This window comes from Engystomops pustulosus, chromosome 4 (genome assembly GCF_040894005.1).
Source record: "Engystomops pustulosus chromosome 4, aEngPut4.maternal, whole genome shotgun sequence".
Taxonomy (NCBI): domain Eukaryota; kingdom Metazoa; phylum Chordata; class Amphibia; order Anura; family Leptodactylidae; genus Engystomops; species Engystomops pustulosus.
In genome coordinates, this window is record NC_092414.1 from 134,563,823 (window position 1) to 134,576,182 (window position 12,360).

Below are 12,360 nucleotides of genomic sequence, written 5' to 3' on the forward strand. Positions count from 1 at the left end.
CTAAATGGGAGGGTAGATGGAAACAATAGGTGAAGGAGCCTATAAGTAGTTCCCATAACATGTTCCCTCTCGATTTGTCCAGTATCTTAACAATCACAACATACGGCAGCAGTAAGTTTCATAGTCTTACTACTCCTACAGAAAAGAATCCTGTGATTGGCGATGGTGTAGGATGCCCACTTATCATTACAGGTCTAGGTGTAAAAAGATTGGGCAGGATTAGTTGTTACCTGTGACTTGCTGTTACCAGTCTCCCTTGCCAGTGATTGTTATTCTGTGGTGCAGTATCTGCTACTCTTTTGTTCTGTTTGTTTGCTTGTTGTGGCTTTGTACTGTTGACAGTTCTTTTGTATTTCTAATTTGGAACCTCGATTGATATTGCTGTGACTTTGGATTGACTGGCCCAGATTTACTAAAGACCATGCAACAATTTTCTGTCAGACTTTGCACGTTCTAATATGTGCAAACTGCTTGCACATGTATTTAAGAAGGGTCCACGCCAGATATGTGTCCACAAGACCCTTTTGCATCACAGATGCATTATAGGGGGGCATTCTGACGCAGTCGGACCGTTCCCCACATTTATCATGCAAAGTCAAACAGAAATGTGTTGCACACCCTATGTTAAAGGTGCACCAAAATAAAGTTAGTGCACTCTGTCGGACCAGTGCAGAGTGCCAGGTTCATGAAGAACCATCCAGCAACTATCATAGATGTAATGTATTATTTTATTTGTATATGCACCCCATAATTTGTAAAGGAATTTGACCACACCCATCGCTAGCAAACTCTGGCAGAGCTCATAGATAGGCAGTGCTGTGTGTCCGATCCGATCCACGGGGGACACACTTACACACCACGGTAAAACACCCAGGAGATTTTCCAATCCGGGTTGTTAGTGCCGGGTCTGGGCTGTGATGTCACAGCCAGACACCGGCACTTTCGGCACCCAATGTCCCGAAATCTTAAGGGAAGAAGTACCCTCAATCATCGACGTAGATTTCCGATAGGGCGGTCATTAAGGGGTTAACTGAACTCATATTATGTCACATGACCTGAAACCAATTTACCAATTTGAAGGATATTTCATTTTACACATATCACACTATGACAATACAAATAGACGGTTCTCATTGTTTACTCACATTACCTGGAAAGAGAAGCATAAACATGTTCATTCATTTATACTAGTTCCAGATAAGGCTCAACTGTTAACTCCTTAGCGCTCTGCGCCGTAGCTGTACTGCGCTGAGTCCCGCGAATAGCGCTCAGCGCAGTACAGCTACTGCGCAGAGACGATGCCGGTTCAGCGCTGTATAGCAGCCGAACCGGCATCGTTAGCCGCGGGATTTCAACGGTAATCTACCGTTGACATCCCCGGCTATCACCCGCGGTCGGAGTGGGCTCCGATCGCGGGTGTTTAACCTGTTAAATGCCGCGGTCAACGCGACCGCAGCATTTAACATGCCTTCTGGGGGTCTTTACCCCACGATCTGCCCCCCCGCACCGTTTTCGGGGGGGCGATCGCTGTTTTGGCACCTCTGGGGTCCGATCGGGACCCCAGAGAAGCCTGGAGGGTTTACCTTTAAGATGGCGTCTGTGACGTCATCTTAAAGGCAAAGTGTCAGCCTATGCATCTGCATAGGCTGGCACTGATAATACCCTGCAATACATTAGTATTGCAGAGTATTATCAAGAACAAGCAATCAGATGATTGCTTGTTCATATCCCATGGTGGATCATGTAAAAAAAAATGTTTTTCAATAAAAAATTACTTTATAAATCACTAAAAATGCCCATAAGCCCCAAAACATATAAAGAGACATATAACGCTCAAAAAAGTCTAAATCATAACACAAACCCCACATATATAGTATCACCGCGTCCGTAACAATCCATAGAATAAAACAAAATAACTATTGAACCCATATGATGAACGCCGTAAAAAAAAAACGTTAAAAACCCGCCAAAAATTATGATTTTTACCTATTATATCCCACTAAAAATGCAATAAAAAGTGATCAACAAAACATATGTACTCCAGAATGATATTGTTGCAAAGAACAACATGTCCCGCAAAAAACAAGCCATCGACCAGCTCTGTAGCCAAAAACGTAACAATGTTATGCCACTTGGAAGACAGCGATGCAAAAATGATAGATTTTTCCCCACATTAGGGTTTTATTTGGCAAATTTAGTAAAACATAAGAAAAAATATTCATGTCTGGTATCCCCGTAATCGTATCGACCCATAGAATAAAGATAACAGGATTATTAGGATATACGGTGAACACGAAAAAAAAAAAAAGTAAAAAATCCAGTACAGAATTGATGCTTTTCTACTCATGACCTCAAAAAAAGTTCGACAATTTTCAACAATAGGTGATACCAACCCCAAAATGGCAACACTGGAAAAAGCATCTCGTCCCGCAAAAAAAATGCCGTCACATGGCCCAAATAACGGAAAAGCGAAAATTTTATAGCCTTCAAAAGGGGGCAACCAGAAAACTAAAATCCTGGCAGCTGCAGGGTGCTCCTTCCCTTCTACGCCTTGCTGTGCCCCCATAACACAAGTCACAGCCACATGTGGGGGGTCGCTGCACTCAGGAGAAATTGTAGAACAAATTTTATGGTGAGTTTTCTCTTTTTATCTTTTGGAAATGTGTAAATTTTAGGGCTAAATGAACGTATAACCGACAAAATTTGACCATTCTAAATTTCACCGCCATTTTGATTCAATTACTATGAAGATCTCAAGGGGTTAACAATCTTTGTAAATGCTGTTTCTGATAGTTTGTGGGGTGCAGATTTGAAAATGGGTTGGTTATATAGGGGGTTTTGTTGCTAAATATGTAAAATTTGATTTCAAACAGTATTTATCCCCAAAATGGTCAATTCCGAAAATACGGAAAATCGCTATTCGATTTGTAGGCCGCGTGACGTCAAAATAAATTAGCCAAACATTTCAAAAATTATGAAAATGTAAAGTAGACAAATGGGAAATGTTATTCTGCAAGTTATTTAGGTGGTAAATCTATCTGCCTGAAAACGCGGTGATTTAGAATTTCGAAAATGGCAAATTTTTCTAAAAATTCATCATTTTTTCCTTTTTTTGTAAATAAACGCAAAACTTATCAGCCAAAATTTACCACTAAAATGAAGTACAACATGTGGGGAAAAAAACAATCTCAGAATCGCTTTGATAAGTAACAGCGTTCAAAAGTTATTACCACAGGAAGAGACACTGGTCAAATTTCAAAAAAAAGTTGCGAGCCTTAACCTGCAAACAGGCTGCGTCCTTAAGGGGTTAAAGTTGTGTAAATGTTGCTGTGTAGTCATTTTTTGTGTGCCCTGTGAGAAAGTGAGAGGTGTCGTGTGGGAGAACCGCTATCTGCCCTACAGACAGATAAAAAGCACATGGTAAAAGCCCTGGATTTGTCTGCAGTAACCCAAGGATTAATACAGACATGTGGTAAGCAGGAGTAGTCTGTTAGTCTGTGTTGGTCTAGCTAGCATAGACACCTTGTAATGTCTGTACTGGGCCTGCTTATTATGGAGTAGGGGTAGGCTGGTAGTGGGACTCCTACTCCATCCGGGCTTTGGTCCTCGGTTGCTGTATAGCCCACAGGTGCGGGTCACAGACCTCGTTAGAGCCTGATTTAGACTGCAGGCCAGAAGCAGTAGGTGAGGCCCTACCTGGAGAGCTGAAGGCTGGACCGTGTTCACACAGCAAAGGTAACTGAGTGCCTCCTGATATTCTGCTGGCCTTAAGCGTGTGCCAGGCAGCCTGGTACATGTATAGTCAGGTGCTGTTATTGTATTAGGCAGTGCCCAGCCGGGCAGGGTTTATTTTTGTATTTTGTATACGCCTAAGCCAAGGCTGAATTTGTGTTTTGACAAAGAAGTACGAATAAAACACTTAATTTTCAACTTTAACCCTGTGTGTGTTCCTGCTTCCTGCACTGCTACAAGGCATCTACCAGAGCAATTCCCCACAGCCCCCAAACCATTCTCTAGCTCTAGGTAGCAGGGGCCGCCATCTTTTAAACTTAGTTCATCTAAAAAGACTCAGCCAAGGCTTCTGAACCCATTTGATTATTTTCCTTTTCACTACAATAACAAATAACCTGGATTTGCTGCAGCAGCTCCTCACTCGGCATGTTCTGCACCCCGAGCTCCTTCTGGATTTGATGCTCCTATCCTTAGGACACCACGCGGAAGGTGATCAGACTTCCCTAACCTAAAGCCACTACACACCCAAGCGTCCCATACACGAGCCATACAACCACAAATCAAATGTCACCAAGAGCAGCAGAACCAACCCACATCTTAGCCTGTACATAAGTGCAGTATAGTAGTTATATTCCTGTATATAAGAGCAGTATAGTAGTTATATTCCTGTATATACAAGCAGTATAGTAGTTATAATCCTGTAATTGGAGCAGTATAGTAGTTATATTCCTATATATAAGAGCAGTATAGTAGTTTTAATCCTGTATATAAGAGCAGTATAGTAGTTTTAATCCTGTATATAAGAGCAGTATAGTAGTTTTAATCCTGTATATAAGAGCAGTATAGTAGTTATATTCCTGTATATAAGAGCAGTATAGTAGTTATATTCCTGTATATAAGAGCAGTATAGTAGTTATATTCCTGTATATAAGAGCAGTATAGTAGTTATATTCCTGTATATAAGAGCAGTATAGTAGTTTTAATCCTGTATATAAGAGCAGTATAGTAGTTTTAATCCTGTATATAAGAGCAGTATAGTAGTTATATTCCTGTATATAAGAGCAGTATAGTAGTTATATTCCTGTATATAAGAGCAGTATAGTAGTTATATTCCTGTATATAAGAGCAGTATAGTAGTTATATTCCTGTATATAAGAGCAGTATAGTAGTTATATTCCTGTATATAAGAGAAGTATAGTAGTTATAATCCTGTATATAAGAGAAGTATAGTAGTTATATTCCTGTATATAAGAGCAGTATAGTAGTTATAATATTGTGTATATAAGAGCAGTGTAGTAGTTATAATATTGTGTATATAAGAGCAGTATAGTAGTTATAATATTGTGTCATGGGGCACACAGGACATGATGGGGCACACAGGACATGATGGGGCACACAGGACATGAAGGACATGATGGGGCACACAGGACAAGATGGGGCACACAGGACAAGATGGGGCACACAGGACAAGATGGAGCACACAGGACAAGATGGACATGATGGGGGACACAGGACATGAGGGACATGATGGGGCACACAGGACATGATGGGGCACACAGGACATGATGGGGCACACAGGACATGATGGGGCACACAGGACATGAGGGACATGATGGGGAGCACAGTCAGGACATGAGGGACATGATGGGGCACACAGTCAGGACATGAGGGACATGATGGGGCACACAGTCAGGACATGAGGGACATGATGGGGCACACAGTCGGGACATGATGGGGCACACAGTCGGGACATGATGGGGCACACAGTCGGGACATGATGGGGCACACAGTCGGGACATGATGGGGCACACAGCACAAGAGGGACATGATGGGGCACACAGTCGGGACATGATGGGGCACACAGCACAAGAGGGACATGATGGGGCACACAGTCAGGACATGATGGGGCACACAGTCAGGACATGAGGGACATGATGGGGCACACAGTCAGGACATGAGGGACATGATGGGGCACACAGTCAGGACATGAGGGACATGATGGGGCACACAGTCAGTACATGAGGGACATGATGGGGAACACAGGTGTAACCTGGAGACCCGCAGCGCCACGGCCATGGTCTCAGCCATACGTGACATATGACAATCATGCGCTGTAGCTTCTCATTACAGCCAGGAGGGGGCGCTGCTGCAACTCTATGATGCGCGGTGGGAGCACGTGACCGGCCGTTGTGACGCAGACGCCGCAGTTTGGTGTTGGCAGCGGGTGAGTGTATGGTGGCGAGGTGTAAGGAGCGGGTCTGGCGGCCCCACACTGCAGTGAGTACGAGTGTTTCTAATGACTCCGGCTATGTTTGTCTCTAGCAGAATGGCCAGCGCTTCATGTCCCACGTGTTTCAGCTCCGCGCCTGACTTCTGCTCAGATTGTGGCTCGGTGCTGCCCTCTCCTGGCGTTCAGGACACCGTTATCTGTGGCGTCTGCGGGCATTGCACGGAAGTGTCAGGTAAGTTCTCCCATTCAGATGGCGGCTCTGTATATATCCAGCGGCGTCCTGTTGTGTGATCATACCTTCCTCTGTTGTAGTATTCCTGGAGAAATGTATCCAGAGGACGGTGGTATTCAATCACCTCCACAGCATAACAGGCGGACAGGACGAGAGCGAGGATGCTGCAGCTATAAAGGGACCACTGGTAAGACCCCCACAAATACAAAATCACCCCCTGTCTGGCAGAAGATAAGTAGAACATCCAAATAATCGACTTACCATTTTTCCAACCAGATAAATTGATCAAATGGTTATATAGTTCCTAAAAGCCATGACTGAACATGCAGGATGGTCCCCCACACATGTACATGTATTCTTTATACCAGTGATTTTCAACCTTTTTTGAGCCGCGGCACACTTTTTCTACTTAGAAAATCCTGGGGCACACCACCAACCAAAATAGCACAAAATGACACTAAAACAGTCATATTATACATATAGTTAATAACATAGATTTTAAATTTATTTTACTCACTCAGTGTGAAACCTGGGCCTGTTTTGATGAACACAAAAGGGATATCCTCCCTTTCCTGATAAAAAGCCCCTAGGACCTCTCTTTACTAATAAAAAGCTCCTAGCTGCCTCCCTTTACTAATTAAAAGACCCTAGAGGCCTCCCTTAACTAATAAAAGACCCTAGAGGCCCCCCTTTACTAATAAAAAAAGACCCTAGCTGCCTTCCCTATACAAATAATAACCTTATATACTTACCCTCCGGTGATGTCTTCTTCCGCGTACCTTCACTCCTAATAGCGGCTTGGCTCCTCCAGGTTGCACCGCGCGCCTCTGGTCACGTGACTTACACGACCCGACGTCAGGTCGCGTCAGTCACGTGACATGGGCCGCGCGATGCAGGAGGTACAGAAGGTGGGCGGACCGCCGACGCGGGACTTGTAAGTATGGAGGCCAAAACATGGGGGCGCGGCGGCACAGCTACACAGGGGCACCCATGGCCGGCTCCAGGTTTCAGTGGGCCCTTGGGCGACAAAGCCTCAGTGGGCCCCTTTGCAGTAAACTGGCATAGCGGCATTGGATTCATTTTATACAGCCTCTTCACCCTCATAAATTAATTATATGCAGCCCCCCATGAATTAATTATATACAGCCCAGGCCCCTCTCACCACCCATAGTTTAATTATATGCATCCCCCTCATCGCCCATTATATGCAGCCCCCTCCTTTTCTCCAAAACATTACAGGCAGCCCCCTGCATGCACCCCCCATTCATTATATACAGCCCCCTCCTCATGCCCCCATTCGTTATATACAGCCCCCTCCTCATGGCCCCATTCATTATATACAGTCCCCTCCTCATAGCCCCCCCCCCCCTATTCATTATATGTGGCCCGCTCCTCACGCCCCCCCCCCCATTCATTATATACAGCTCCTTCTCATCCCCATGGACTAGTAAATGGGACATTTAAAATAAAAGAATAGTACTCACCTCAGTCTTCTACTCAGATGCGAAGCTTCCAATTCGTTGTCTTCCTCCTCCTGCTGGCAGCCGCACAGCCCTTCACACGCAGCATCCTGCAGCATACCGCGCGCCACTTTACGGCGCTAGCACCCAGCACAGCCAGGCTGCTGGGGATTACACCGCACGGCAGCGTCTTTCGGTAAGCGGAGCGCCGCTTTGCGGTGCCCGCACACGGCACGGGCCGGCTGCAGGGGAATGAGAGGGGTGCTGGCGCCGGCTCTGGGGGCACCATAGTTTGGGGATCTTTCTCCGCGGCACTCTCAACCTTGTGTCGGGGCACACTAGTGTGCGGCGGCACACAGGTTGAAAATCACTGCTTTATACCAAGGTACACTATACTGGGGAATAGGTCATTTTAGGGGTGCTTTTTCCTGTTTAACTTTTGGGGGGAACTTGCACTTGGGATACCATAATACTTCATCTGATAGATTGCAGTACTTCTGATGGAATGTATTGGAATTTTCGATTTAAATTCATTCAATGTCTGCATTGAATATACGTGCAGTATCCAGGGGGTTCTTGGGTTTGAGCAAGCTATTAACATCATTTCCCAACCCTCTGTATTTTATACGGACATGTGAAATATGGATGAAAAATGTCACTTAGGCTACATTCACACGATGTATGCCCGCCGTACCGTAGTACGGCGGGCATACATCGGTGCTGCGGAGAGGAGCAGGGGATGAGCGCAGCTCACCCCCACCCCTCTCCATAGGCATACACAGCGCACGGCGCTGTATCACGCAGGACATGTCTGATCTTTCTACGTGATACGGAGGAGTACGGTGCTGCACGTGTGCTGTGCTGTACCGCTCCCGTACGGTGCAGTGAGCCCATAGAAGTGTATGGGGGAGGTATATCGGCCGTATATAAGTCCCCCATACATGTGTGTGAATGTAGCCTTAGATACGGATTTGTACAGCATGCAAATACAGGACTTGAGAAATCTCACGTTTGTGTTAATATAGCCTAACAGCTCGTGCAACTGCGTGTCCATCACAAGACTTCCATTGGAACATAACAGAACCTCCTCCATGTTTCACAGTATGGACAGTGTTCTTTTTAAGATGCATCATTTTTCCATAGAGCTGATGTGCCTTGCCAAAAAGTTCGATTTTAGTCTCCTCTGTTTATAGGAGATTCTCCCAGAAGCTTTGTGGCTTGTCAACATGTAGATTTGCAAATTCCAGTTTTGCTTTTTTTATTTTTCAGCAATCTTGTCCTCCTTAGTCGTCTCCAATTAAGTCCACTTTGGCTTAAACAACAACAGATTGTGTGATTGATGTTCTGTGAGCTTGAAGTTCACCTTTAACCTGTTGTTACCATTTGTATTAGTCTCTTTGATTTGTCATCAATTTTCCTATTGCGGCCGCATCCAGGGATATTGGCTACAGTCCCATAGATTTAAAATTTCTGAATAATATGTGCAACTATAGTCACAGGAACATCAAGCTGCTTGGAGAAGGTCTTATAACCTTCACCTTTATAATATTTTTTAATAAGCTTTTAAGGCAACTCTTTCTTTCACTTCCTCTGGTCTATATTGAGTGTGTTACACACCATGTGACCAAATACCACAGTGAGTAGCTGTAGCCCTAAATATTTGTAAAATATGCTGTCAGGTGTGTGTGAATAAAGCGTTCCATGCAGTGTAAGCTACGTTTACACAACCGTAGGGGGAACGGCAATGGGCTCACAAAGCTGTACGGTGCTGCACACGTGTGTCACCTTACCGCTCCGTACAAGGGAAAAAGAAAGGACATGTCCTCTCTTACCTTATTTTACAGCGTCGTGGATCGCTATGGAGAATGGAGGTGGTCACCCCAACTCCTTTCCATTGCGTCAGACATATGCCTGCTGTAGACGTGCAAGCATACATTTGTGTGAATGCAGCCTAACTATCCTTGCTTGTTGTACATTTACCTTCTTCCACCTTTAGATAGATAGGCGCTGCAGCCGCTGTGGGTATGAGAAGATGGCCTATCATACAAGGCAGATGCGCTCAGCAGATGAGGGGCAGACTGTTTTCTATACGTGTGTCCAGTGTCGGTGAGTATTTGTGTTCCTTGTACAGTCTTCGCATCTCTGTTACCTCTCTGTTTTGCATCAATTATTTTGAGTCAAAACCAGGCGTGGAGCCCACATAGAAATAAGGAATATTGTGAGGGATTGCACCACTTTTGGTCTTGACAAAAACTGGTGAGATGACTGGTATGTGAACAGGCTCTTGGCAACAGCATATGTTGTTGTTTTTTTTTTTTTTTTTTTAATTCTGTGTCTTTTCCAATTCTTCCTATTACTTTTAAAGTATTGCTGCAGATTTATGGTCTCTACAAAACCAAGTACTGTACAGGTAAAAGCTGTGCTGTAAATGTTTGCTGTGGGCCTAAAAAGATATTTAAAGAGTCCCTGTCAGGTGACTAAAACACTTTACCTGCTCCTACTAAAGTAAGCAGCTCCCTAGCCTTCCCCTAGTTATCACATTGTTAAATCTCTAGCTTCATAGGAACATACCGATAAGCTAGGAAACAATCCACTACGTAGTGATCCGATCAATGGACCTAGCCAACAGAAGTCTTGCGTATTCATGAGGGGGCGGTCCGAGGAGACTGTGACTGACAGTCACAGTCAGCATATGGTGTGGGAGAGGTGCCCCTGGAAGCTGAGGAGAGGGGAGCGCTTCGGACCGCCCCCTCATGAATACACCGGACTGCTGTAAGATGGATCAGACAATCGGACTGCTACGCAGTGGATTGTTTCCTAGCTTATCGGTTTGTTCCAGTAAAACTAGAGATTTAACAATGTGATAACTAGGTAGGGAGCATCTTATCTCAGTATGAACAGCTAAAGTGTTTTATTCACCTGACAGATGATCTTTTTACAGCTTCATTTTATGGGCAGAAAAGTGACAGGGTGTATGAAGGGAAGTTCTATCCCTTCTCAAGTCTTTGCACTAGTACAGCAGGTCACCAGTCTCTATATAATTATATACGTGTAGATGGTGTTCCTTCCAGTCATTGTCTATTGGGTGGCTCTATTCACATGCTGCCTAGACCACTGAATGCTTCATATAGTCTGCACGGGGCTGCCGCACATCACCTTGTTTACACAGTAATGTGCAGGTATCTTTTACACCTCATAAAATCCTTTTTGCTAATAGATGATTTATCAGGAAGACCAATTTTTAAACACCTAGTTCCCAATAACTGGCTCAATTTTACACTAGAAAACTCATAAAACTCTCCCATAGAAAGAGTCGTGGTTGTACATTGCTTGTGTGTTTCATCTATTTATTTATCACTAAATTGTTTCTTTCATATTTCTCTTCTCACAGTTTCCAGGAGAAAGAAGATTCTTGATTCATTTATTTCTTTGTTTAAACGAATTAAGATGCGTTTAGTTTTTTTTTTGGTTTTTAATTAACAATAAAGCATTATATTTTGTTGACTTTTTTCCATTATTACTATTCTTATTTTATTTACAGCTTATATATATCAGTTTATAACAAAGAAAGCTATATTAATTGAGTTACTTTTGTGGCCTTTGAGGCTTTAATTGATTGTTGTGGTGGATCTGCACATGTGGCAGCCTGTTCTTATGTGACATGGGCTAAATGCCAGGCTGCATCAGTTCCTTACCATCTTTTTATGCTGTATTTTTGTTGGAATGGTAAAAATCATAAACTGTCTATATAAACATCATAAAGTAATCCCACAAAGACAAGATTCTTAAATATGCTCAGGATAACAAAATAACACATTCTCTAATTAAATGTTATTAACAAAAATACAAATTTTTACAGATATAATTCCAACCTGTTTCTTTCAGTCCTGGTGTTTACAATTTTGGTTGCCCTGGATCCTACCGTAAATCTTCTAACTATGATCGGATTAGTCTCATAAATAGCTTCTCATCTCTGCACACTGCAGTGCTCTCTGCCTCTTGCCCCTCCCCCCTGCATTACAAGACTAGCTCAGACACAGGCACTTCTTGTCGGCAAGCAGCGGCTTGCAGAGACTTATTCTACTAGCTACAGACCAATAAGGTCTTTATGCAGGAGGGAGGCATATAGCAGTGCTGACACTGTGTGTTATAGATGAGTTAGCAGAGCTGAGTGTGTCATTGTGTTTTATAACCATCTCATGGATCTTATTATCTCTGATCTGTTTCATCTCTCTGTTTCTGTGTCAGAAACTAGTTGAATCTTCAGAAACTATGTCTAAGTCTATATAACCCTGTACCCAGATAATCTAAGCACATTGTCAGAACACAGCATCTCACAGCACTAAGGAAGTGAAGTCTGAAGTCATGAAGTGTCTGCTTAGAGAGTGCCCGCCCTACAATGACCATTACTATATCAGTTATAGGAGCTAAAACGGCAATAAAGCTGAGTACAATTGTAAAGTAAGGGTTTAAAAATTATCTTTATTTTGTTAACATCACAAGGGGATTACAATTTGAGAACTTTCTTTCATGGGAAAACCCCTTTAAAGGGATTTTCAGGGTTAAAAATATTTATAACATATCAAAAGATGAGGTCCTGTATCAGATTGGTAAAGGCCATCTTCCAGAAATCCCTAGATCAGTTCTCTGAGTTGCTTATACATAGAGAATGGAACCGGATGCAGAAAGAGCAATACCCAATACTG

At 43.5% G+C, this 12,360-nt stretch overlaps 1 protein-coding gene across 2 annotated transcripts; it reads left to right on the forward strand.

Moving 5' to 3' along the window:
• Positions 1–5,848: 5,848 nt before the first annotated feature.
• On the forward strand, positions 5,849–11,158 carry POLR1H (RNA polymerase I subunit H). 2 transcript variants are annotated; one of them, XM_072147557.1, is made up of 5 exons: positions 5,849–5,956; positions 6,055–6,194; positions 6,275–6,381; positions 9,651–9,760; positions 11,046–11,158. In XM_072147557.1, the coding sequence occupies exons 2-5, from the start codon at positions 6,059–6,061 to the stop codon at positions 11,068–11,070; spliced, it is 378 nt and encodes a 125-aa protein (XP_072003658.1). In that variant the 5' UTR covers positions 5,849–5,956; positions 6,055–6,058; the 3' UTR covers positions 11,071–11,158. The 2 variants fall into 2 exon arrangements, with proteins under 2 accessions (XP_072003658.1, XP_072003659.1); XM_072147558.1 differs by having other exon boundaries at positions 5,863–5,956; positions 6,058–6,194.
• Positions 11,159–12,360: the final 1,202 nt, after the last annotated feature.